Source organism: Corvus cornix, chromosome 1A, assembly GCF_000738735.6.
Source record: "Corvus cornix cornix isolate S_Up_H32 chromosome 1A, ASM73873v5, whole genome shotgun sequence".
Lineage (NCBI taxonomy): Eukaryota > Metazoa > Chordata > Aves > Passeriformes > Corvidae > Corvus > Corvus cornix.
Window position 1 is genome coordinate 61,788,126 of NC_047057.1, and position 27,999 is coordinate 61,816,124.

The 27,999-nt window shown below is 42.3% G+C and overlaps 1 protein-coding gene across 2 annotated transcripts; it reads right to left on the reverse strand.

Annotated features, from left to right (window-relative positions):
• Positions 1-1,041: 1,041 nt before the first annotated feature.
• On the reverse strand, positions 1,042-27,999 carry SULT4A1 (sulfotransferase family 4A member 1). Of its 2 annotated transcripts, XR_005604541.1 has the most exons (8): positions 27,740-27,999; positions 11,336-11,466; positions 9,862-9,942; positions 9,630-9,756; positions 7,512-7,606; positions 5,972-6,110; positions 4,272-4,401; positions 1,042-2,683 (listed from the first exon to the last, which is right to left on the reverse strand). XR_005604541.1 is itself a non-coding variant. In XM_039571439.1 (7 exons), exons 1-7 carry the CDS (start codon positions 27,906-27,908, stop codon positions 2,571-2,573), a joined length of 855 nt encoding a protein of 284 aa, XP_039427373.1. In that variant the 5' UTR covers positions 27,909-27,998; the 3' UTR covers positions 1,042-2,570. The 2 variants fall into 2 exon arrangements, 1 of the variants encoding a protein (XP_039427373.1); XM_039571439.1 differs by lacking the exon at positions 4,272-4,401 and having other exon boundaries at positions 27,740-27,998.

Consider the following 27,999-nt stretch of genomic DNA (forward strand, 5'->3'; position numbering starts at 1 on the left):
ATCTTTGTTTAATGTTTTTCTTTTGACTGAAGCAACAAAAGTGGTTCCTTAATCCTCTCTTTAAACCTTTCCTGGTAGCTACTAAGTGGTGGTATTTATAGCCCAGGCAAAAGTGGATGGTTTACCACCCCAAGACAATTATGATGGTGACTCAAGCCTTTACATGTAATTATTGCCAGAACTATTGGTGCCGTGTTGTGAGGCTTATATAAAAGTGCTGAGAACCTTTACTGGTTATTCCTCAGCTTTCTTGTTTTTCCTCTTTCCTGCCCAACTTCACTGCAAGGAACACTTGAACCTTCATGACTCCAACAAACCTGGACAGGGCACAAACTTGGCAGCCGTTTCCTCAGCAGAAGCAGCTCACCAAATTGGAATGTTGAGGGGAGAAAAAAAGAAATTCTCTTGGTTTTCTGGTCTTGTTGTTCTTAATTTGCAGTGCTTTGGTACCAATGAGGCATTCTCTCCACAGACAATCTGGGCCAGGGGGTGTCTGTGCTTGTGCAGAATCTTGGTAACATTTGGCTGAGTCCTGAAAGTTCAAGTCGTTGAAAACAGAAAGGAGCTTACTACCTCTGGATTTTTATAAAAAAACTCAAATGCTTTCAAGTACCAGAGATCCAAAAGTAGAATTCCAGCACAGCTAATGTGGCAGCTGGTCGCCCTCTGCACAGGCAATGGCATATGGATGGACCTGGCTGTTAGAAATGGGGCTGTGGGACATTGCTGGCTTTTGGGCATCGGCTACAGCAAAGAAAAGCGGCTCTGGGGACCAGAGCAGCATTCCCTGGTGCCTTCACAAATGTTAGGCACTCAGTAAGGTTGTATTGCTTGTACACCTTTGGGATTAAGCTATTTAAGTAGATTTTTGGTGCCAATGAAATTTTCTTCTGACTCAAATCTGCAGGAACTGTGGGGAAATTTTGTCTTCCTCTGTAGCGAGAGGGAATTCTCCTTCTCCTGTGTTCCTGCAGTTTGTTGTAGTTTGTCTGCAAAGACCACCCGGCCTGAGTGGGAGGTCTAGAAAATGAGCAGCCACAATGCACAGAACACGTCTTTTATTCAGTAAGCAAGCAAGCACAGAAGTATAATGTGTAGTGCTTAATATTCATACAGTACTAAAAATATAAAAATAGAAATAAAATTTCACTGAAAGCATTTTCACTCACAAATATACAAGGAAAAGTGCTGTCAAGCCACATCATGCTACACCACTTGCCAGTGCTGAACTGACAGTTTTCCAACAGAACTGAAACACTAAAAACTAGTCCTTCCTCACAGTTTTTGGTGAGCCTGAACATTTGACTATCAAAAATGGGCCTCCTGCAGTTGAGAACCTAAAAAGCATAGATGTCATAATGGCACAATAAAATAATTTGGGAGAGTTCTGTAGTGATAGTAGCCTGCTTCAGGCTGTTTGTGTAGAGAGTAAAAAAAGAGAAGAGAAATAAACTTGAATCCTGATTATAATCCAGATCAGTCATGGCTAACAATTCCTGGAACTTAATGTGCATGGATATTTGTGCAATACTCCCACCTGCTGGCATATCCATCAACTCTCTTCCTCAGATGCTGCAGTTCCCTTTGCCTGCTTTACACTGGCACAGATCTTGCCCTTAGGTCTGGTGGAGTCCAGGAGAACAACCCATAAACAATGCTAAATGCCCTCACCTTTTGGTGGGACTGGAGCTGATCCAGCACCTTAACTACTCTGGCTGCCCCTAAAGGGAGAACATCCACACAGCAAAATGATATGGGCTGGAGACTGATTCCTCAGGAGAGTCCCCACACCAGATTCCTGGCTTTTAAGCCCCATTTTGAGGGAGTGACCTAGAGCTGAGGGCTTAAGAATCTTCTGTTTGCTGACCCTGGGCATGGAGCTGAACTGCCTCCATCAGGGGCTGTCTCCATAAAGGCATGGGTGGGATTTGGGATCAGGCTGAGAATCACAGCTGTAAATCAGAACAAGCCCTGTCTCACAGAGTGTGTCAGTGCACAGAACCTACTCAAATCACACAGATAAGGGTGTGCAGAACCTAATGTGAACCCCACTGGGATCAGTTCTTATTTTGGAATGGGATGTATTTATACTTGGTTATACCTGCTATAAAAATAAATGTGACGATTAACCCCTGAGATCATTCTAGCATACTGTTTTGGCCTGTTACTTGTTTCCCTCAGAAATAAATTTTTATTTGGTTTACGGATGTTTATTTAGGTTCTAGTGACAAGCTTTTATAAAACACATTAAATAATCAATGTGGGGCTGAAAAGGTGTACATTCTAGTTGCATATATGATACATACCTTATACGTATATAATACATTCCATAACAGCTGAATGTTCTAGTATTGTCTGGGAAGTTCTTGCATGGGGACAAAGGACTTAAATACTAGAAGATAAACAGCTGTTCAGGATCAAAGATAATTGCATCTGATAAGGTTTACTTGGATTGTTTTTCTTTCTTTAAATCTTATTACACATAATAGCTACAGTAGTTTGTCCAGCAGGTAATAAATGAATGCATAAAGCACTTCTAGCTATATCTGGATATAATATGCATGCATTTTTTATAAATAAAAATCGAATGTGAGGTCACATTTTCCCATCTTCTGTTTATAAACTAAATCAAATTTCTCATTCATTGAAACAGTGAAGATGTCTTTCCACAGCCCAACTCGTCCTGAAACACAGAAAAGAACACAAGTCAGAGAGTGCATGTAACAGGACACCAAATACCTACAGTCTAGTTGTACAGGGCACCAAGTATCAGCTGTGAGATTCTGATCAGTCTGGGCTTTCACTGAAAGCTTAATGAGACCTAAGGGTGTTCACTGTGTCACCCAAAACTCTGGAACAACCCTTGCAAAGCCTAAAATATGGACCATACACCTCTTCAGCTGCACCAGCCCAGTGTTACACAGGAAGAATTCAGATTTGTATGAGACTTTACTCTGGCCTTAATCAGAAATGAACACAGATTTTGGGCTGGGTGTTCACTTAAAGGTGGATTTCTGCTTTCAGTGCAAACTATGGCTGTTTAATAATTCCAAGAGCTAACAACACATTCCAAAAGTACGGTGTCTACAGCATCCACCTGTTAGGGAACTATCCAAAAGGTACATGGAATGTGGCGTATAAAACTGACTACTGAAGTGTAATATTTTCATTGCTAATTTCTATTCTTTTGTGTCTAGAGATAAGTCCAAGAGATGAACTTCCATTTCTCAACATGGGGAGATTTGTTTGTTAAATACAAGTTTCTATCTATGAAAGAGAACAAGTGCCATGCACTCAACTTGTGCCACTGACATTTTAATTTTGAACACAAGGAATAGGAAGCTTTTGGGGGATGCAATATGGACACTGGACATATTCCTCATAGGAAGCATTCTATGGGACCCAATCAGTAACATAAGCTGGTGACCCTGCTGAACCTACCAGCCAAGAACAGCAGCCCCCTTAACAACTGTTTCAAAGCAGCCCAAAATGTATTTAACTCAAAGTCAGCCAGGGTTACTTATGGCTAAATAAGCCCCATGGAATAACTGGACTGGGAGGCCCAATTATCTTCTCATTTATGCTGGAGATAGAGACAAAATCCAGACTGAAAGGAGAATTGGGACTGTGCTACCAGAGTTCAATCATAACAGCAAGAACAAAGCTACATGCAGGGAGCTTAATTATGCATTTGATGCACAAGAATACCCATTTAATTCAATTACCATTGCTTTTATGCAGCAACTTTATAATTGAGACCAAAGACAAAACTGTCTGAAGCATCTACATATTACTTATTAACATGATGGTATAGCATGTGTGGCAAGGGACATTTTATGAAATCAGGGCTTTTCTGTAACTCCTGAAGGTATGAAAGTATCCTGGTTTCTTCTCAGGATCCAAAGACCAGAATAACCTGACATTGAAAATCCCATATATTGTTTTCACCAAATTTCTCATGTATTTTTTAAAAAATAAATTAAGAAAGTGATTACAATCATAAACATCTGATACTAACTGAAATTTTGCTCTGGCAACTACAACTGCAAAAAGTACAGCATGAAACACAGAACCCTGTATTTCCCATTCAATAATGATAATAAAATGTTTTCTTCCTCTGTAAAGAAAAGCCTTTTATTTCTGAGTCTCCCTAACAACATGTATGGACAAATGACAAGTTTTACAAACGACATACATACACAGGGGATTATTTGTAACAATTGTTTTCTTTTTTACCATATGAATTGATAGCTTGTCAAAAAGTCACCCACCTGGTTTATGATTTGAATCATGCAACTGCGTAAATTATGATGTGATTAGAGTCAAATACAAGTAACATATCTAATCATTGTTCTGCTTTCACAGCAGTTCAGGGTTATCTTCAGAGTAAAGATCAATGTGCTAAAAGAAAAAAAAAATGAAGAACTAAAACAAAGCAAAATAATAAAGTAAATGTAACTAATGACAAATTAAAAATATTTGAAACAAATTACAATCAGCTGTCATGTCATTGCCACCATTCTTTGTCACAGAAACGAACAGAGAAGGAACAAAGCACTGCTAATGAAGCTACATTCTGGAGAAACAAAATATTGTAAAAGCCAAAGACAGCAAAGAAAAGAAATTCAAAATAAGGATATTTATACTGAAAAGCACACAGCGAACAAATGACAAAATATCACATTAAGTGCTGTAGCTCCCTTCCTCCTCTATTACAACATGAAGGCTTCCTTTTGACACATTTGTAGCCAGTAGAAATAAGAGGCTACCTGTGGGCCACCAAGGAGAACACAACCCTGCTGTTTGTAAAGCCTTGTACCCACACGAGCACCTTATCCAAGGACTTTGGGATGTCCCAACCAAATGTGGGATAATTGAATAAATAACTAGCTGACACAGAACTAGTAGTCAAGAGGGTCTCATGATATCTGGTATTTTCATCAGAGATTTGAAAACAATTATAAATATTACAGTTGGTATAATTTGCAGATCACATGAAGGCTGGCTGAAAATGGTAGTATGGAAAGGGCTGCTACACACAGATATCTAAGAGCAAAGTATTCCTCTCATAATCCCTGAAAAAGGGACAATAACCGGCAAACTGATTCCTCTGAGAGACTTTGTTGTTATGATAAACATGTGCTTCATGTATGATGCTGTATCATAAAGTGCTAAGAGGACTATGGGTGGAAAACAAGGGAAAGTTCCAAATAAAACTGGATTCAATTAGTGTATGAAGTGATTTTATGTTTGGATAAGGCATATGTTGGGGTAACATAGGAACTGATCATCTTGACCTGGTTCTCTCATTTCTAAAAGTGCTGTAAAACAGCCCACAGAAAATAATTTGAGGGAGCCTAAGTTCACTCTTACACTTCTCAAAGACTACTGAAAGGACTTGATTTCTTATCAAAGGACAGATGGATCAACAGATCAAATGGCAGCTCCAGGTTCCTAGAGAAAGATCTCACCAGAATAAACATCTGGAAGATAAAGACATTTTAAACAGCTGAGGTAGGTAACGAAAATAAAAAGCTCATAAGGGAAGCTGTGGTTCCTTGTAATTTTACACATTAGAAATATCTGCTATTCTAGAAAATCTGATATACTTCAACCCAAGGGCTCAGGCCAGGATAAACTGTATGAGATGGTACGGGCTTTGGCATGCCAAAGGTCAGAAGGAGCAGTACAGAGTTCTCAGCACAAAGAGCTGAATCCACCGAGGCAAGACAAAGACCCTCTGACAGAGTGGTCTGAAATTACACTGTTAATCTTGGATTCTTCCATCCTTTCCTGTCACTTCTACCTAACTTGATTTCAAAAGAACCCAGCCCCCAAATTGCACCAACAGTCAGTTCCCTCCCATCCTTTACATGGCAATATTTTGCCAACATCTAACACACCCTAGAGGTCACTAATCTGCTTCTTGCAACTTCTCCAAGAAGAGTTTTGCTGTGGGTTTTAAACATACCCCTGCCAACAGGAAGAGCCTCTGCATTACAGCACTGATCAATGAGTTGATGGCAGTGTTCCACCATGGATTCCAACTGTGCTTTGTCATAAGAAACTCCTAAGAACCTCACCAGCTGCTCAACCATTGTTGCTAGGTCCTGTAAGAGAGCATTTAAAACGCAGGTTATTTCACAATGTTTAAAATTACATTTTTAATGAGTTTAAATATTTCAAAGTAAGCTATATGCCAGTGAGTGTGAAAAATACAAGTGCAGAAGTTGCAGAAACACCACTGCCTCGAAGTTTTGCCACCTTCCAAATTGCTGAAAAGAAACACATTCCGAGCAATTAGAGTAAGACAGGTTGGCAGAGAACATGGCCATGATGTTCAGATGTTGGAACAGGGAACAGCTGAAAAGTAACTGTGATGCTTCCCACTTCAGAGAACACCCCACCCTTAACTGATCCCTTTGGAATACCAGTGCATTTCAGAGGATTTAAAAATTACTTTGATTTTCACCTTAGTCAAATAAGCAACTAAAACCATTAGGAGAGCCCTTCTTCCGCTGTCAGGTTTTGGGACTGCATTCATGTGGATGGAAAGGAGCTGGTGAGGTGGCCTCTGAAAATAACCATTAATTTACATCTCCAGAAGTCCAAGGTTCCTCAGTATGAGTTGCAAGAACAAAATAGTAATATTTATCAGGAAGCAGAAGGATGCTGTGATGCCACCAGCTGGTGAGCACAGCTAGCAATACATTAATTATTCAAAACCCTGGGTTTGAAATAATTTCGACTAAACTTTACTAACTCTGATAGTATTACACCTTCTTTTAGAACCCCACTCCATCAGAAGGCTCAGTAAAGCTGGAATTATAATTTACCCAGATTTTTATTGAGTCTTGTCCTGATTTTGTCTTTTTAGAAAGAGGAGCTGGGTTTTTCCTATGTTTGCATTAGTTTTCCAGACAAATAAACATTTCGAAGTATTTTCATTAGCTCTCAAACATGCATTACTGCAATAAGAAATACGTACCATTTTCACCAGATTTCTGACTAAAGTGGATTTATTAGCCAGCATACAGTAAGGACCCAATAATTATATCCACCTACATGATCATACCCTCATTGTTTTCAAATTTGTTTCACAGAAAGCAGCAAGAACAACCAAATAATCATTATAAATGCCAAATGCATAGGAAAAAATATTGATTATATACTTTTTTTCCTCATTGGAACAGCACATACAGCAAGACTTTTTTTTTAAATGAATGTCCAAGGCTGAGTGTAGCAAGTACTGAACAGTTTCACATTGCTGCCTTCTCTGCAAGTAGTTCAGTGCCTATGGATGCAGGCAGACTCCCCAGTAAATTACTATGTATATGAAAGCGCTTAAAGTCCATAGAAGCTACTGAATTTTTAAAGCCAGTGCTTTAAAAATGCTATCAGGCATTAGGGAGCCCAAATACGGACACAAAAATGTAATTTTGTGCTTCATGTATTTGAAAAACTAGGATGCTAAATGAGATTAAAGCACCATTTTGCTACATCTAACCTACCTTATGCATATCTTCATACTTGAGAAAAAGTACATTGGCATCCATGTGGTGTTCCCAAAACTCTTGCACGTGTTCAAACCACGAACCATATCCTACTACAAAGACATTATGATTGGCATGAGGAAAATGAACATTTCTGTTATTCAGCCATTATCAAAAAGGAAAAAAAAGAAAAAAAAATTAAATAACTGGAGCAGCTCATAGCCCCAGGAGAACAGTATCTCATTTTGACCCATGCGATGGAAGACCTAACCCTCCCCCCAAAACTTTACTTGTTTGTTTTCCACTTCTCTGATTAAGTCCACATTTGCACTGATCTCAGTCAATTTGTGTGTCTCTACCAGAGGTTCAGCCACTGGTACTTGTTACTTACAACCTCAAGAATCTCTTTTGTTGCCAATATTAGAAGACAACCCCATGAGAAACGCATTTTGCATATTTCTCTATTACCAGTGACTAATACCCACAAAGTACTCACATAATCAAGGCAGAAGCTAAACAAATATGGTAAGAAGATTTCCAATTTTTTCCCAATATTTTTTTGTCAAATTTTATCTTTTCAGCAAAGCAGCTGTAGAAAATTTTTTTAGAAAAAAGCTTTTTAGGGTATTTTGAAGCCACCTTTTCTCTTTGAAAAAGGATTGTTTGATTCTGGTAACTGGAACACCGATGTGTTACCTTCATGAATCCATTTCTTAAGGGGTCTGTGGAATGAGAATAGCAAAAATGGAATCTTTCCTTTAAAAAAATTGAAAATTGGTCAGTTGATAAAAATTATTTTCCTACGAAACTGATCTCTTTGTCCACTGTACATGTTTGAGTTACCAGGATTCTGCTGTATTGCTTCCACGAGGTGCAAACATTCAGCTGAATGCTAAATTTACTGTATTATAAGGATCCCATTTGCACAATTACGGCCACAGAACATATGGGCTCTGGGAGGTTGTGATAAAGCCAGGTAGCTGCTACAAGATAAAGACACAAATAACTCTTGGGATACTTACATGGAAAAGAGCACCCAACCTTCATTCCATTCTCAGGGAATGCAAATGGAAAACTGAAGGTAGGCTGGAATGGGAGGAGAGCATTAATCCTGCTCAAGCTTGCAGGATAAGGAGCAGCAAAGGTTTTTAAGGCCTGTTAAATAACCTCCATTGGTAGGCTTTATCTTTTTCTTCCCTTTGGTATTACAGCTCCTTCAGTATCAGGTCCCCTAAATTCCAGGTTTGCTGCTCTGGATCTAGAGGAGATCCTGCTCTCAGAGCTCAAGGTACCTGGTGAATTCTTAGTGTCACATTAAGGTATCAGAGGAGATTTTGTAGAGAAATAAAAGGCAGTAGGAATTTTTTCCTCTTCCTAAGCTAGAGAGTGTGGCAATCCCTTGGCAAAAAGCCCAGGGGCAGTCAGTTATGTGAGAACACGGGGCTTGCCCTCCCTATCAGCTGGTGCAGGGGAGCTACTCCAGGCACTGCAGCTTGAGTGGGAGCATGGTGGGTGTGTCATGAAGGAGCAGCTGGCTGAGCAGCTGGTGAGCTCCTGCAAAGCAGGTGATTGCATTCTCCTCACAGAGCTGCATTTTTCACGCAGCAGCAGCCTGCAGCTGCCTTCTCACGGGGTCTCACTCGAGCTCCCTGGTACACTCCATGCAAACTAGAGAACTTTGTGTCAACGTGCAAGGGATGAACCTTGAGCTTTTGGCTGAAATTTAAATATTAAAGGAATTACCAGGAAAACAACCCCAAACCTGAGGACCAGAAACACTCTTGAGGAGTAGCTGACAGTGAGGAATAACTGAAATCAAATGATGCTGGGAGTATTCACCACTTTTTATAAGGTACCTGGCAGCTTGCAAACTGAATTTTAGAAGAGCAGACTGGAGTTTTGCTCTGGTTCAGGTGGAAAACTGCTGAACCCATGGGCTCAAATACTGTAGGGCAAATATTTACAAAAAGCATGGCTCATAGTTTGCATGGACAAATCTAAATCCCCGCAGCACTATCTGCAGCAACCTCCTTGCTGTATATGCAAAACAAATGCACCTTTATCCAGTTCACTTCTGTACTTGCAGAAGGAATGCAGAGATGAAAATAAATGTGTGCAGAGAGAACAGCTCCTTACACTTGTCATTCATAAACCTTCTGCAGAACTCCTGAAACGTTCCTCTGTAGCTCATGGTCCTTAGGGAGCGGTGGAACTGGTAATAAGACACCACCAGGTCTTTGGGGTTGCGAGCCATGTATATTACCTGTGATGGGGGGAAAATCATCTTGTTGAAAGCTTTTTTCCTCATCCCAAAGCACTCACACAACTGCTGCCAGTAGAGTTAGAACAAACACGAGCTCATTTTCACCTTTGAGTTGCCGTTGTGGAGGTCCGAAGGCAAAAACCGATAGGGCAGGTGGCTTTTGATGAGGCGAGGGGACGTCAGTTCCTAAAACAAAGCAGAGGGAATCGTTTCCTATTGAGCACTGCTTCAGGCACATCCTGAGCTGTCCTGAACTATCACCCTTGAAGCCCTTTACTACAGGGACTTCCATTCACAAATTCACTTCCTGAATTGACAGGAGCTTGCAGGTAGAAATCAGGTCAGGGAGTTACATCTAGTTTTTAAATATCAAAAGGTTGGATAATATGTTGGGGGTTTTATCATTTTGGATTTTTATCCCTTTTGTTTTCAAAGTACTTCCATTTGTAGGACCTTCTCAGAAAGAGAATATAACAGCTGAAGATTTTTAATATCAAACTAACTTTATCTGCAGTGATGCCTCCACTACAAATCCTTAAAAAATATTAGAAGCTCTGAAAACACCACCCCTTTTTCCAAATTTTACCCTCAGAATTATGCCCAAAGGTTTGTCTGAGTGTGTGAACGTCCTTCAAACAATATTTTTTCTGTAATTGGAGACAAAATTGTCTTACGACACAAATCATGGTCAGCTATTAAAACTGAATAAATCCATACTGAATCAGGCTCCTAGCACATGGCATAGGTAAGAATGTGTAATCTCAAACTAAACCTCTTACTGTTGCCACCACTTTTTTGCATCAGGGTAGCACTGAGGTCTTGCTGGATTAGGCATCGCAGACGAAAATGAGCAATCTCTGACCTCTAAATACTCTCAGCCTAAAGTAGGCTGAGGCTGCAGTTGTCATTGACCACACACAGCTTAATTCTATCCCTGCCAGCCTTAGCTTGCTCAGTTCAAGCAGCACTGCAGCTGTTACAGGATGGCCCTGCACAGCTGGCCTAATAATTCCAAGATGTGCCTCTGTCAGACGTGGTTGCAGCAAGGACAAGATCACACTTATGTGCCATGCAGCTGGACCTCAAGGGAGTCTTAAGAGCGTGGGATTTCATGCAGGATATTCCAAACCCCTCAAACTACACCCACAGAGTCTATAGAGAACCAGGATCTGTGGATCTGAAGATTGAGATGTGTAAATTTGGAGCAGTGGGAACACAGATCCATGGATATCTACATTTGTACTTCCTCTTTCACAAATTCAGGGAAGGAATCAAAGCAAATTTGCCTCATTTGGCCAGCTCCTGTTTACGTAAGCAAGAGAGGCCAGGAACCTTGATTCAGAAAACCCACTGCCAAGATATTTAGGACATGGAGAAACATTTAATGTACTAAACAGAATACAATAAAGCTTAAAAAAAGCAATTTAAAATAAGCCAATAACACTCCGAATCACTGCAACATTCTGAACAAGTCTGGCGATGAAAAGGAGAGGGACACAGGATGAAATGAAGTGATAAACATGGAAACAAGCAAAAAGATACCCAAATGCTGGAAGGCTTTCTTTGCAATAAATTGTACCTTGATGATGTCCAGACCGGGCTGAGGGTACTCTAGGACTGGAAGTTGCTCATCTATATTCATTAGTCCAATCTCATCTGGATCAGCTCCCTGACTCACTAGATATACCACTTCCTGCAGCAAGCCTGTGCCTGCAGAAACCAAACAATGAAAGAGAACAGATTGTATTACAGCTCTTATCTAAACACAACCATACGAAGGGAGACCTAAACAGAGAAATAACAGCAACTTTTGTCCTCAGCAGTCTGCTGTGAGCTAAGTCTGTAACTACTGTTTTAACGTAGTATGTCAGCTCCCTCAGTTTTAAACACATGCAGATCTTTCATGCAAAAGACCTGAGATTTTTTAAATTCAATAACGATTTAAATATCTTTGCCCCCAAATTATTTAACCCATGAATTGCAAAGCATTTAACGAAAAGTTTTACCCCATAAATGTTACCTTGGCAAAACAGTACTATTTCCATTTTAGAAATTAAAAAACAACGCGAACAGAGGTCATTCAAGTTCTCGAAATGCATTAGTGGCTGTGCTGAGAGACCTTTATTCTAAATTGCAGGCAAGGCCCCTGTTATGCAATGATTTGAGAGTCTGTTTATGCATCCAGGTTATGGAGTGGATAAAGCCCCGAGCACACCCATGCACACTGAGTCAGTCACAGGCTTTAGAGGCCCCAATTGCATTATCTCTCCCCACTCTGAGGACATTTACAAAGCAACCATTAGATGTGATGGCCAATGACTGCACTTTGGAAAATTAATAGGTACTTCAATTAGACCTTTGGACAGGGAAACTATTTCAAAGTGACTTTACCTTCAGGCAGGTAGGGAACTCTCAAAACAGGCAAATACAGAGATATTTGACAGAGGGTTATGAAGAGAAAAGCTCTTGGTGAGATGGAGGAGCAGAATGGGGAGAGATCCCAGCAAGCCAGGGGAGGGACCCCACAGTTCAGATGAAAAGTCCCAAGGGTGTGGGACGTCCTAAAAACTGCAAAATCCAGACCCATTATTTAAGAGTTGTGAGCAGTAAGGGAAATGAAACCAGGATTTATTCCCTATCTCGTGTTGTCTAAAGGAACAAGTAATGGTTCCAGAACTGGTTACAAAGGCCAAGCCTGTCCCAACATCCCAGTCCTTGGAAAGATGAACTGCAAACTCTGAGATCATGACCATTTGAACTTGAAAATAATTTGTGAGTTGCAAGTCATTGTAACAGTCTCTAGTTAATTCACATTAACTAACAGGTCTGTGTACACAAACAGGCACCTTTGCACCAATCCTGTATTTTGTCCCAACACAAAAAACCCCCTAGTGTTTCATTAATCTGATTATTGTTTAATCTGAGACAGAAACTGTTAAGTTTGGAGTAATGGTTGGAGTAAACACAGCCCAGACACAATGTGAAAGAACACACACCTCCAAGAATTGTTTTGGATAGCAAGCACTTCAAGATTGCTCTGTTCCCTTGCTGACTGGTGGGTAAATGTAAAAGGTGTGGGCCATGAAAAAAAAAAAGAAGACACATTTGCATTCTCATCACCCACAGAGACAGCTGTCACACACTTAATACACACTTGCCCCTGAGGCTGTTCACTCTGCATTTTTAATTTTGAGCATATATTTTATGCATTAAAATTAACATTCATATAGTACTTTTATATCAGTTCTTGCGACTCTGAATGACCACAACCCTTGTTCTCATTAAATATTTATTCTGACAGGAAACACCCTGGTTCTCCATAAATTATTTCAGTATTTCCAATTCCACCTGCAAAAGAAATGCTATTACAGCAGCCCTGTTCTATGAAAGCAAAAGAAATAACTCTGTGGGGGATACACAATAAACTATTTTTTCATTGCTCAGCTGCTCTCTAGGCAAAAAGCTGCCATCTCTATTGTGCCTCTGAATATAGAAGGGCTGCAGGGTCAAGACAGAACCACACTGACACTCCAGGAGAGCAGCACGTTCCCCACCAGATCACCACGAAGTCCACTGGAAAAGTGAAAAGTGAGGGCCAGGGAGCACAGCCCCCATGGCCTTACCTGGTTCTGCTCAGACCTGTGGCTATGCACCAGACTTGGCTTGATTGCCATCAGATCCATGGAGAACTGCAGAGGTGGGAAATGACATATATCCCACCCAAAGTGGGGGTTTTGGAAGCTCAAAGGTCTCCATTTAAATGTGTTTCCACCAAAACCAGTGACACATTGAAAGACAAATGCTGGGACTATCCAATATGCTGGAACTTCTCCTCCCTGCACCTGCAGCAGGATCACTGATCCCAATTTCCCTCACCCATGAACTCTATGCTAGCTTTCTCTTTTGTCACTCTCTGTATGTCTTGGGGTGACTATTAGCCTGACTTTTTTCCACATTAGCACTCAAGTTACTGTGCTTTGGAATTTCAGGGTCTTAACACGAATAGAAACTAGGGAATTAATTTTTGATGGAACAGCGATCTTTGTCTAACTCATCGCCTTTAATCAATTATTATTTACCATACACACACATTCCAAGAGCTCCAGGTAAAAAAAATTATCATTTAAATGGTTTCCTGTTTAAAAGAACAAATTAAAGCATCAGAGGCTTATTTTTTTCAAAATAAAAAAAATCTAAAAGCTTTTATGTATATAATTAGATATGTATGACCTCCTCACATCTCTACTAGGATTAAACCCAAGTCAAATTAAAGATATCAGAGCTGAATGTACTTTTGGGTTAGAAAAGATGACTTAACCTAGCAACAGGCAGCCCAAATTCCAGACCTGGCTGCTAGGGCAACATCTTCAACCCTGGGAACACTGGCTGGCTGGAAAACCAAATAAACTGGGCTACTGAACCTATCCACATGATGAGAAGCCCAAGTCTGGACTAGGACTAGGAGAATTTGTTAAAATGCCACAGCATGATGGGATGTGAGTCTTCTGCTGCAGCCCCATCTGTGTGTAAAACATACAGAAATTTGCCATTTGACCCAGCTGATCTCTCTGGATATTTGCAAGAACCATCGTTTTATGGATGGAAGGTAAATTCCTGAAACTGAGTTTGATTATCAAAGGAGATTGTGTGAATAACGCCAGCAATCCCAGTCTATCACAAAACCTGGCCAGATCTAAATGTCACAGAAACTTTCTTAGTAAAAGGAAAATTATAGTACTTATTGGACAGAAGAAAAAGGTGAGGCAAGCTGAATAGAAAAAGAAAATAAGAGTATGCAGAGCTTCTCTCTGTACTCCCTAGATTTCTGGCCCTGCTGAGGCAATGGATGCTGTGCACCTCCAGTATCTTCATTGTCTCCTCCTTGTGCTGCTGAACACCTGTACATGTACATGCACACCTCACTTGGGATGGTACAGAAGGATAACCACAAAAGGATAATCACTGAAAAACAGGATTAACTGCTAGCCTTCGGACACGAGGCACCAAATGCCACATTAACAAGTTCCCTGCAATTCTCCCTTTCTTCTTCCATCTGCAGCATTTCATCCTGGAGGAAGACTGCTCACCCTGCTACCTCCAAGGTCATACTGCCAAAACAGACATGGAATTCATGAACACTTATCGAATTCCAGCTAAAATGGAGCCAGTCAGCATCCGAGGAACTCTGGTGCAATGTACCTGAGCAATCCTCTTCCTGACAAGCTCCTCTGCTGTCAGTAAAACGCCTCAGGAGAACACAGAGTGTTCCAGTTTATCACACAGTATCTGGAAAGAGAGGGGGTGGGAAACAGCTGTGAGAAGATACTGCCTTCCAGAATCGGCAGGTTTTTAGGAGACCTTTTTAAATGATCTGTGAACCTGTATTTCTAGCCTGCTGTCATTCCATAACAGCATGCAGGAAAGCAGCCCAGTCTCAGCAGCGGGAGAGTGTGCTGGTGGGGATGTGCTGTGCTTTCCTGTGCAACCTAATGGCGCACAGAAACCAGGACTCATTAAAAATCCCATCACACCCCAGCACTCCCTGAGACTGGGAACTCTTCCTTTGTGCCCTTGCCATGGCCAATGCCTCAGCAGCAAGAGCAGTCAGTCCAGGGCCACTCTGCCTCTGCTCTTCAGGAGCTGCTGCAGCAGTGAGACAGACACGACTTGGAAACACCGCGGCTACTCCTTCTGGCTTCTGCGCATTAGATGTCTTCCCATGTCAAATTTAGTCACTGTGGGAGGGAGAAATATTCTGTAGTGCAGATGCTCTCTGGCTTCTCTCAACACTTCCTGGCCACTGGCACTCCTGTGAAGTCACTGGATATCACAGATGTGTTCGAAGTGAAGTAGCAAATATAAAACCATAAGATTCTCAGTGAAATTTCACTTCTCTATGTGGTTTCTAAGGGAGTTTCTTTCAGTGTCTCCTTTCTTATCAGCTAAGATGGGACAAACCTGCAGCCCAAAGGCCTTTGGTATATTCCCTTTATTCGCCCCTTGTTTGGAAACCACATGGAAAATTAAAATAAAGAAATACGAATGCTAGTAATCTAGCAATCCTAGTTAGCTGTACTTTATTTTATCTGCCAATGCTTGACCAAATTTTGGCTAACCCAATGCAACAGATCCATTATGACTCAACTTTTTTATAGCATTGGTAGATACAAGTGCCCATTAAAAATGAGGGCTGCTAAAGCTGCCAGACTGGCCTGCAAGTGCTGTACAGCAGAGCCTCACACCGTTGCTCTAATTGCCTGCAAGCTCATTCCCCCTTGGCTAATTCCAGTGTAAATCTGCAGGACAGTATGACAGATTCATCTTCACCCTACAATACTGGAGGGAAAATTAGATTTTTCCATTAGAAGAAAAAAACATTTCCAAAACATTAAACACCTCCTCTTGAGGTCTGTATGTTAAAGTTCTCCTACATGTTTGAATTCCACCTGGCTTCAGAATAGAGGTTTTCATTAACAGCTAGGGTTTCAAAAATAAAAGTAATGTATATACCTTGGTGCCATATTTTCCAATTCTTCTGTTTTCCTAAATGAGACTGGGGATTCAGAATAAAGACTAAAATTGTGATGCTATATTGTCACACTATTTTTCTTGACTGACCAATTAAATATTTTTTAGAGGCCCCAATTTTCAGAAAGGACTGAATACTCATCCTGTAAGACTAAATGCCCCACAGTCAATAGTGATCTGTCATGGGAGTCTGTGGTACACAAGGAACCTGAATCCAGACCTACTGAAAGTAAAAGGCGACAACTTAAGTAAGACTGGATTAAAAATAAGTGTTAAATACACAATTTCCAGCAACATTCAGTAAGCACAGTCTTAGATTTTTAGACTTCCTAATCCATTTATTCTTCTGCTTGCAGCTACCAGCTTTTAAACCAAAACCAACAGGCTAAATTCTGGAGACATGGGTCCATTAATTCTGAGTTGTGTTTTGTTTTGCCAGAGGCTATAAACAGCACACTGTGAAAACCCTATTCTATTTAGGAGGAAAACCTACCTTCTGTTTGGTAAAAATGCTGCCACTGAACTGTTTACACACATGTATTATCCACAGAATTATTGCCATTATGTCCAATACAGTATCCTAAAGCACTGCTTTAATGAACTGGTTACAAAGCAGGGCTATTTTTGGCTAATGCATTAGTACTATTTTTTTAAAAAGCGGCCTGAGTCGTGATTCTCCCTTACATTAGCACACTAAGTACTCAATAAAGGGCAGGATGGGAAGTGCACATCCACCACAGAGTGTCTGAGACCTGGCACTGACAGCTGGGGCAGCCCCACTCCCGCAGAGCGAGGCAGGTGACCACTATTGTCCACACCAAACACCAGCCTGGAGACAAACACCTCCTTTGGATCCTAAAACTGGAGCAACACTAGTAAATAAAACACACCAGGTCCCGTTCTCTGGGAGATTTGTGGCACAGCCAAACCCAAACCCACAGGGAATGATTCCCCAAAGAAGAGAGATTCATCCATCTCTTCCTGGGATCAGCGCTGGCTCCAGCTGTCTCCCACACCATGCTGGGAGCACACTGGAAGAGCACAGAGATGTCAGGGAATGTGCAAGCAAGGAAACAGCAGGGATGAGAGCCTGCCAGAGCTTCTGCCTAGTGTACTAGTTAGCTAGTGTAGCCCTGGTGAAGCAGATAACCAGATTTTCTATGTTTCCTACTTTAGACTTTATAAAACCACAAGAATGGCTCAAGTCACATACCCTCCATAAAAGCCATGGCTACCCCAGCCTGTACCAGCTGGCAGAGGTCTCTTGCTGAGGACAGCTGGGGAAAAAAGTCTTTCTTTTCTATCCTTGTTAATAATCCACAGCATCCTCACATGCTCTGCAGCAAGGGCCGGGTAAGAAGCATCCTAACAGCTCTAAGAACTGAGTCAGGTCCACAGATCTCCTGTTAAAAACAATAGGCCACAAGTTTGCCTTCATATGCCTTCTGGTTGAAGAGTCATGATTTGTGTCTTCAAGCTTGTCCTGACATCCATGATTTCCTCATATCCAGGTGTCCTGGATTTTGTCACAGGTCTGTCACAGACAGCTGCTACTGGTTGGTTACAGACCTCTCTTGGTATCAGATATTCAAAGGGAAAAGTATTTTACTCTTCTCTTGAAGCTTTAGCTGGGCTGTCCACATCTGTGGATGCTCATAATTTCTGCACCAGGTGTCATCACTAATGGAGTAACATCACACAGACTACTCCAATCCACTTAAAATTAGATTGGCCAAATTAGCAGAAGGAGTTTCTACTTTTGGCATCAACTCATGTAGCAAACTTTGCCTGGGACAAACCAGAATGCATCCACCCAAAATACTCTGCAGGTTGTTTTTCTACCAGGAATGACAAACAGCAGGCTAAGGACACCAACAGTCCTGCACTAGCACAGGCACCTTTAAAAGAGGACACCCTCACAACCCAGCTCAGGCACCGCGGCTTTCACGACAACAGAGCAATGCGCCGGGTTGTGCAGCCATAACAAAGGCTTGGCCAGCAGGACAGGAACTCTCAGGGGAAGAGATCTCTTACTGGCTAATACATGCTACAGGGCAGGTTTTGTCTCAAGCACCTCAAAATTTCCTGGCAAACTGTCCCCGTGTAAACCAGCAGCGGTACCTCCCCACAGTGATGGGCAAAAGCGCATCAGCAAAGTTTCAAATCTCACCTCCACTCTGGAGCATAGAAAAGACGCCCTTAAGCCAGTCTTACCTCAATTGTATCCTGCCCTCCTGCATCCTCTGGCAGTCCCATTCCCCCATTTTTTAGAGCCCATAGAAAAAAGCATCCCTAAATTACATAACACATTACCCCAGCAGGAGCTCACAATCTCCAGCTGAAAGTCTTCCCACTGTTTCTAATTTCCCTTCATTTTCACACACTGTACCAAGGACAACAATGCAGCAAAGAACTTTGCTGTAATGACAAGCCATTGGGTTTTGCAGTCGTGCTCAAGGACTTCATTACATTGAAGGGAACTTCATAGTTACCCTTAGCATCACTGATTTCTAGGACAACTCTATCACTCTGTGCTCTGCTCTACAGTCATAAAATGGTCTGTGGATAAATGCAGAGCTTCACATCAAGCTCTGCTGACTGAGATAGGATCAGAAATCAGGAAACAACAGGGAACATCTATTAGACACTTGTGTTGAGGTACATCTCATACCCTTTGCCATGAACATACTCCTCTCCCCATATAATAATGCCAGAAGATGTCTGTCACTACTCAAAATGCAATTCTCTGCCTCAGTTTCAACCCCTTCCAGGAAAATTGTTAGGCAAAACCTGCCTACACATTAATGTGCATTTGCACGTATTAGGTGGTCAAATTTCAAGAGTGCAGCATACCAATAATATAAAATGAAACAGCTGCAGGTACAGGTTATACAACAAATAAAAAAGGCAGCACACTTGTTTCCAAATTTCCAGAAACACTGTTTGCCCTCTACACAACCTGTCCAGCCAGCTACTGCTTGTCTAAGGTCAGGGAGTAAAGCATTTCACCCCACACAGAATCCCACTTAAATTATAGCTGCACTAAGCAAAAACCATTCTTCTCAAGGTACCTATGTCCCCCCTCATTTAGCACGCAGTCATTCCCCCTGTCTGCTGGGCTGCTGCTTTAAGCCAGCTACAGCCAATTCCATTGCTGCTCTTCAGAATCAGAAATGGAATGAGATCTGATTGGGAGTATAAAAGGGGATCAGCCAATCGATATCACCATGCCCAAAGATTTTAGCTTTTTATACATTTTTTTATATATTTCTAGCTTTGTGGACTGTTAATACATGGTTGTATACCTCCTGGTATTTTTCCCACCCTTTCTCTTAGATTTTAGAATAAGCTAATCTTCTATCACATTCCTGAAATACTGTTTAGTCTTGTTTTCAAGAAGAGAACCTACAAGGACATTTTGTTTTCCAACCAGAATCTGAGAAGACACAACAAGAAATGGGGCAAAGAAGCCCCTGCACCAACTCAGGGCAGAACCTGGGGGAAAATTACTGAACTAGCTGCTCTTCTAACTGGACAATATTTGCTAGATATGACCATTTGTGAAACTTATAAAAATTGTGGAAATCTGATGTTGGGTGTGCCCATTACCATGGGGGCACCTGGAAGCTTCCAGTAAAGACCTGCTCTTTATCTTACCATTTTAATACTGTCGTAAGGGTTTTTCCCCTTGATATCAGGCAACAGGTTACAGTATTGCAGCAAAATGAAGAGAACACACTTTTTCTGACAGAAAGCACAGGTGATCCCATAGAAGCACTGACATCCATCATTACTAATGTGCACTTCAGCTCTTCATGTAGAGAGCAATCCAGCTTCAGCAATGCCTATGGCTGTTCTGTGCTACTTTGGCAACCCTGACCAGCAGTAAACAGGCTTGTAACTGCGTGGTTAATCTGTGTTTCTGATTGCCTTGCATCAACAGGTGGGCTGTGCCAGCCATGGGGTGGTAGCAGGACCGGGGCAGTGACTGTCCCCTGTGCTGGGCACTGCTGGGGCCACACCTCAGATCCTGGGGCAGCTCTGGGCCCCTCCGGACAAGAAAGGCATTGAGGGGCTGGAGCGTGTCCAGAGAAGGGAACGGAGCTGGGGAAGGGGCTGGAGCAGCAGGAGGGGCTGAGGGAGCTGGGAAAGGGGCTCAGCCTGGAGCAAAGGAGGCTCAGGGGGGACCTTCTGGCTCTGCACAACTCCCTGACAGGAGGGGACAGCCAGGGGGGATCGGGCTCTTCTGCCACGGCTCAAGCAAAAGGACAAGAGGAAACGCTTAATTCAATTTCAGACCTGCAATTTTCTAGTTTCTCTACAAAAATATATATGGTAGGTGACATATGCTTGTCCATGGGAACTGCTCTTCATGATATATGAAAAATTCTGGTAGAGAAGAAATGCATCTAGTGGAAAACATAGACAAAAAGGTTATATGGCTTATTCCATGTCACACAATCTGCAGCCACAAAGTCACACTGCATGCCCAGGGTACATAAGCTTGCATCACTTGCAGCCTTTTTGGGACAATACAGGGTGTAGTTCCTTCCCCTCAGCACAGGGCGTATGAGTCCCTAATGTACTGAACAAGAGAAAAGTCTTCATTTAATAAGACTGCATAATAAGAATAAAAAATGAAGCATTTTGCTTCCTTTCTTTAATAACTTCACTGTGACAAATGAACAATTAACATGAAATGAGAGCAACTGGGTGGTGGGTTTGGCTGATCTACATCATTTTCTAATTGTTTAGTCTTTGAGGTCACTATCATTTAATACAGTCAATAATGATTTCACATATTCAGAATACACTTTTTAACCTGGGTAAAGCCTTTTTGCTTATTTTTTTCCTATGCCTGTTTACAAAAAAAAAAAAAAGCAAGTTGAGTTTTGCATTACTTCACAGCAGGGAAGCAATTATGCTACATTTGCAAAAGACCCAGGAAAACCTATTCGATAACTGGAGAATTCTTCCTCTTCTGAACTGTTTGTTCTGCCTCTAGTAACATCTCTTCACTGGTTTGATAAAAGGGTCGTGAGAGAAACACTGCTATATGGATAATAAAAGTAGTTTCCCTTAACTGCAGATTTTTTTCTCCGCTTTTATTTCAAGTTTGAGGCACACAAAGACCTATTTAATTCTACTCACATTGAAATCAAGTCAAATGCATCATTGGCAAACTTAACATTGTCTTCAATTACTTATGTTTTGATAATTTTATTTATAATTTCTTTGCCTAGCAGCATTTAAGATTGAGTCAATACCTGAAGGTACTTTGAGCTTTATATAAATAAAAAGATACACCCATTTCAGAAGGACTTTCAAAGCACAGGAACCCAGTGGCTCTAACCCCCAGAAATATTAATCTGCAGAAGTTACTTTCTGCACCTGAATGGTCCTCAATGGGGTGAATTTAAGCCATGGAGTATTTACTCTTCTCAGTGGTGGAAGGAACATGATTCAGTCATCAAAAGCACGAAATCAGATGCAAATATAGACCCTGTCCATCAGTCCCGAAAGAGACAGCTCACAAAGCTTATCTCTATCACACAATGCAGTTTGCTGTTCCCTTCCTGTTTGAGTAAGAATTCCATTCATTCTGGCCAGCTGGTATGGGAATTGATGCACATTCATCTGCCATTAAAACAGAACAATATCTGAGCTTCATACATTGCTTAAAGAGACCAAATAACTGTGATGTTACTGTCAAAGAGAAAAAGTTACAAGCTATATTCTGATTTTAAAGGTATCAACTCATTCATCCAGATTCATGACACTGACAGAGGTTTCCCATCATTTGGTGTCACAGGGCATAATATTGCTTCAAAAACCAGAGGTGAAAGGAAAAGAATCCCAAATGTATTCTGTGTAAAAATGCCTTGATTTTTAAGCCAGCCTCATGATTTCTCGAGGCATGCCTCTGGGCCAGTAATATTTGCATTAATTCTTTCAATGAAGATGGTTTAAGCCCAAGGCAACAAAATTCTACAGAGGTTATAGCACTATAAATCCAGCATAGCAGAATCTGGCTCTTTTGCAACTGCAAAGTTGTGGTTATAAAATAATAGCAAAAAAACTGCTGGGAGAAGTTCCATAGGAGAACACTGGAAATTGAGGCAAGTCAACTAATTTAACACACATGGATGCTTGTGTCCCCTGAGGAGCCTTTGCCACAAAGTCCACTCAGACCTGCCATTAGCAGGGAAACCTCTGCAATTCACCGCAGCTGCCACACGTCCCTCTGACAGCTCCCAGCCGAATCTCCCACAGCTCAGGAACATCCTTGGGCAACCTTTCAGCCTGATTCTCCTCTCAGTTATGACTGTGCAAATCAGGACTGACTGTCAGCAGTGTTCGACCTGTGCACGTCTGGGTACCTGCAGCCACCTGAACTCAGTCAAGCAATAATACTCTGTATATTGAATAATAAGACTGTTACTGGGAAGTACAGTAATACCAATCTCACCTGTAAATATCACCCCACTGCCAAGAGATTTTTATAGTCCGTGGAAAACAGGAAAGGCAGGATTGCACAAGATAAACAAAGCGAGATTTTGGCATACTCACTTGGTACATTTTCTTTATAATTCATTTCTTTACTCAAGATTTTGCCAACCTGATTTTATAACGCAGTCCCACAGACAGCCAAGGCTGATTGGAAGGGGAAGAAACAAGAAGCCAGGGATAAGAAATCCTTAAACCAACTTCATACTTCAACCAAAGAAAAAAGTATGTATGCCTACATCAAGGTTCAAGCCTCTCTTTGCCTTAAGTGTAGTAACTTTGGAGTGCCAAGAATATTTTAGATGTCGATGAGCTGAAGTCTATTACTTTAACTGGGCAGTCAGGCAAATATGAAAACTGCTGTTTATATTGTACCCTCTGTTTCTCATTCACAGTTTAACAGCTGTCCCTGTCATAGCTGTAATGGCCAATGCATCAAACAGCTCCTTCCTCACACAGAAGAAAACCCCAGGGCACACAGAGACCCTGCATGGGAAGAACATAACAGGGATCATGGGATGAGGGAAATGGGCCATGGAAGAATGCAGAGAGATTGTAAGAGACAGGAAGGACAGAGCTCCTCCATCGGCCAGGACTGGTGTCCCAGCAAGAGATAGTGCTGGATTCAGGAGTGGTAGAAATAGGAGGATAAATGAGGTGTGCACACAGTGGGAGAGGCACACAGAACAGGAGGAGAACAGAGAACCCCCAGTATATGCAATGCCATGACCTGCACACACGGAACCCCTCAAACAAATAATAAAATGGACAACCCAAGCTGACTCACCCTGGTTCATTTCACGTAACACCAGAGGTGAGTGTGAAAGAATTCCAAAGAGGAGAGTAAATATACACACATGAAAGCTGTCCTTGGACTGACCCACATACTCACTGCTGGCACTTCATTAAGACAAAGGTCTAGAGCCAACATATTGCCTAACAGCCAAATGGTAGTTACAAAAATCCAGTGCTACAAGAGAAATTGAGAATCTATTAAAAACCACCTCCAGACAGGTAAGGCCATAGGCAACACTTGCTCTTTTGAACCTTTGTCTGGCACCAAATGCAAGTTCTCGTGAAGTGGCTGGACTTGAAGCTGATATTTGCTCAACAATTGACATTTTTCAACACAGAACTGCAAAAAATTATTTCGCAAAATAATCACCATGGGAGAGAGAGCTTCATTATTAATGTAAATAGCTCAGTTTCTCAAATTACCAGTTTTGCAAAAGGCATGAACTTGTGGGCTTTGACCCAAGAATGCAAAGTACACATTCATTTAGAACACACACAAGATGGTATTAAGGGAGCTGCTGTGCACCTCTTCTGAGTAAGCACATGGACAGATCACATTCAGTCAGGATGACACCGTAAGACACAATAAAACACTGAGTGAACCTGAACTAAACACTACACTTCAGGGACCAATTTAATTCCACCAAAATCACTGATGTTAGCAAACAGCTAATCTAGCTCTTAGCACGGTGACTGGGGGAATACCATGAAAAAATTTGCTTCTCTATTAATTTTGTAGCTTAAGTTCATAGATGAGATTTTTAATTTTCAAGTAAGGTACAGAAAGTCCACAGGATGAGAGGCTGCAATGCAAGTTGTGACAGAGACAGTGCTGCCTATAATCTGTGCATCTGTATCTTATTTGTGGTGTGAGCTCCACGGCATTCTGGTTTACATTTCCTCCTGCAAATCTGTACGTCCCACTCAGCCTTCCCACTCTACACTACAGAGTTATGTGAAAGCTGGAACTTTTGACTTCACTTCTTCAAGAGCAGTAGCACACCTGATTTTAAATTATGCATCACGGCAAGAAAGGTTTTCTATAATTACAGTAGCACTGGATGTAAAAACATAGACACATTCATGTATCTAAGTGAGTCTCTGGGTTTTAGGCATAAGTTTCTCATAGTCCAGAAGCTCCCAAAAGCTGTTATCATTGATTGGGCACAGGTGTTAAGAATAATTAAAGATATAAGGGATATCATTATTCAGCCATCCATCAGTGGAAATCACATTAAAGCAGAGTCACTTTCCATTAGGCTTATTACATTACTCCCAGTAAGGCCACTGGTACATTTGATTTTCTATCATTATTGGAACAGCTTCTTCCTGGGTCACTCCCAATTTACCAATAACTGTAACTATTTCCAAGCACCACCTGCATTTCACCTGTTTGGAGCTGCATTGTGTATTCCTGCAGTGTACAGTGTCTTCCAAATGGCTTCCAGACCACTTCACCAGTCCCTGGGACAGCTGAAGCAGTCCTGGCCCTATAAGCCACTTGTGGATTGTCTTTGCCAGATAAGCCACCATATGGTCAACAGCTACTGCTGGAGACTTCTGCTCATAGCCACAGGCTCTGGCCTCTCACACATCCAGCACACAGACTCTTTTGGGTATTTTCCACAGTTTGAGCAGATGGAGAGCTGCTGCTACACTGAACAAAGCTGATTTCTTTAGGAACAAGAACAAAGTTTTCCATTGGACCTATTTGACATTGGTGTGTTTTTCTTTCTTGAAGTATTGTTCAAACAGCATTTATTCACAGAAACTAGATAAGTGGTCCCAGCCATGTTCTACCTGTAAATATTACCAGAATAAGCCAAAGCATTTCACCCCAAATAATTACATTTTGTGCATGAAATCTGTTTTGTGAACCTACATTTATTCATTTCAGCAACACCATGAAAATTCTGATTAGATCCAGTAAAGAGAAAAATCTGTGTCAACACTATTGAGAGGCAGAAAGATGAAGTTTTAGTTAGGGTAAAGGGGTTCTGGATTTAATTCCTGGCTTTGCTGTAGACTTTCTGCATGACCCTGGCTAAGTCAGTGGGAACCATCCTAGGGAAGCCAAATTTCTGCTGTCCCTAGCCACCAGACCGTCTGAAGCCCTAAATAAGCTGTAAGCCACAGAGCAGCAGCTGACAAAAGAAGCATCCAAGGGTATTGGTAGACTTTGGGCTACAAAAAGGTGGAGCCCAAAGATGTTATTATTGTCTAGAGCCTATTCCCTCAACAAGGACATCAGATCACTCACCACCCAAGCATTCTCTTTCCTGGCAAATGAAATCCTATTTTGATCTCAAGGCTGCTCCTGTAGCTTGTCAATACTGCATCTTCAGTTTTGGTGCCCCAGTTCTCACCCATCTTTTCCTTCTCCCAGTGACCATCAGTAAATCCTCTTGTAGCATGTTTTGTAAGCGGGCAGTTCCCTGTCACTGGGGCCCCAAAAGATCCAATATTATGTTGCTACATGTACAAAACAGCAAATTAAATATGATTATGCAAGCTGGCTTTCCACAGCCACCTGTCTAGCCATCAAAACTAAGCTACTGCCAGCTATTAATGATACTGTGGCTGGCTGAGATTGGCTGAGGATGTTTAACAAGATGCCACTAGGAAATTGGGGTGCAATTCTAACATAGGAACATTGTAGCCACAGATTCTCAAAACAGGAATCTTAAACCACAAAGAATTTAATAATATTGGTACTGCATGCTATAAATCTTGAAAAAGACAGTCTAAAAGGACTATTAAAATGTAGCTGTCTACCCGTAATCCTAGTATTTTGGGGGCCATCCATCTACATACTTTCCCTTATCTATTGTGTTATCTATCAAGCCCTTGCCAGTCTTTAAGAGCACAGTAAGTAATAAAATATATAAAAAAATGTAAAGACAAATGCTTGAAACTGCTTGAGAAATTATAAAAACACAATAGATGCTACACTGTAGAAATGTGCATGCTTGAAGCAGCACACCAAGAAGTTGAAGAGCATTAGCCATTCAGACAACAAACAATGAAGAAAGTCAGAAGCCCACAATACTGAAACATTGTTTTACAAGGGCATTTACAGAGCTGACATCTGTTATCTCCAACGGACTTTGGATTTCCTAGAAAGAGATCATCTTATTGTCAGGAAAAAAGTCACTCAAGAATGCACTTACAAAAGACTTTATCTGATTTTACCAGGTGGGGTACAAAGCACCCATACTGTCTGTCTCTTTGCAGGCAGCACTACATCCATGATAATTCTCTTTAATTATTTTTGCTTGGAAATGGAGAGGATAAAAAATCAGGAAATATGGCATTACAAGCAGACACCCAAACAGTATACAGCAACCAAAGGATGCATTTAGTGGACACAACATGCACTTGTACTGTAAACAGGAGGCCTTTCTGGTGTATCAGACAGTGCAGCAAGAATGCACTTGGAGCACATGTTCTCCCAGAACGATCTGGGCAGCCGCCTCGGGAGTGCAGCACAGAGGGAACGCTGTGGAGCAGACACCGAACCTGTGCACCACAGCAGACATTCGCATTTAAGGCACAGACCTTCCCCGTTCGACATCTTTGCTGAGCGAGATTTCCCCTGCTCGGAGCAGCATCGTCATCCTCCAGCGCTTCGGGACCACCCAGGCGGGCTCACCGGGGCAGCGCTGGGCGCTGGCGTCTACCCACCCTCCGTGGGTCCCCCACAGGGCCTCCGAAGCCCCTCCGTGCCCGGGACAGGCTCTTAACTCTGCAGAGCTGCGGGGGCTGCCGGGCCCAGAGCAGCATCCCCGGCCACAGGGTACCATCCCCGGCCACAGGGTACCATCCCCGGCCACAGGGTACCATCCTTGGACACAGGGCACCATCCCCGGACACAGGGCACCATCCCCGGGCACAGGGCACCATCCTTGGACACAGGGTACCATCCCCGGACACAGGGTACCATCCTTGGACACAGGGCACCATCCCCGGGCACACCCGCGGTGCCGAACAGGCTCAGGCCTCGCCCCCACATCCCGCGGGGGCCGCCGGGGCACCTCCAGCCCCCGCTCCTGGCCCCGGCTGCCCTGCGAGCCGGGAGAGGAGGAGGACGAGGAGGAGGAGGAGGAGGAGCCGCCCCACCACCCGCGGCAGCCCCGGCCCGCCGCCCGCCTACCTGATTTGGGATAGGTGACGATCCAGACGTCGCTGTCCCTCACCGGGAAATTGGCGATCTCCTCCATCTTCCCGCGGCAGAAGGGCGGCAGCCGCACCCCATTGTACTCGAAGTACTTGCTCTCGAACTCGCAGGGCGTGCTGGGGGTCTCGGCCTCGCTCTCCGCCATCCTCTTCCCTGCGGGCCGCGGGGGAGGCCGAGGTGCGCGGGCCGCGGGCGCTCCGGCGGCGGGGAGGGAGGGAGGGATGGAGGTGGGGAGG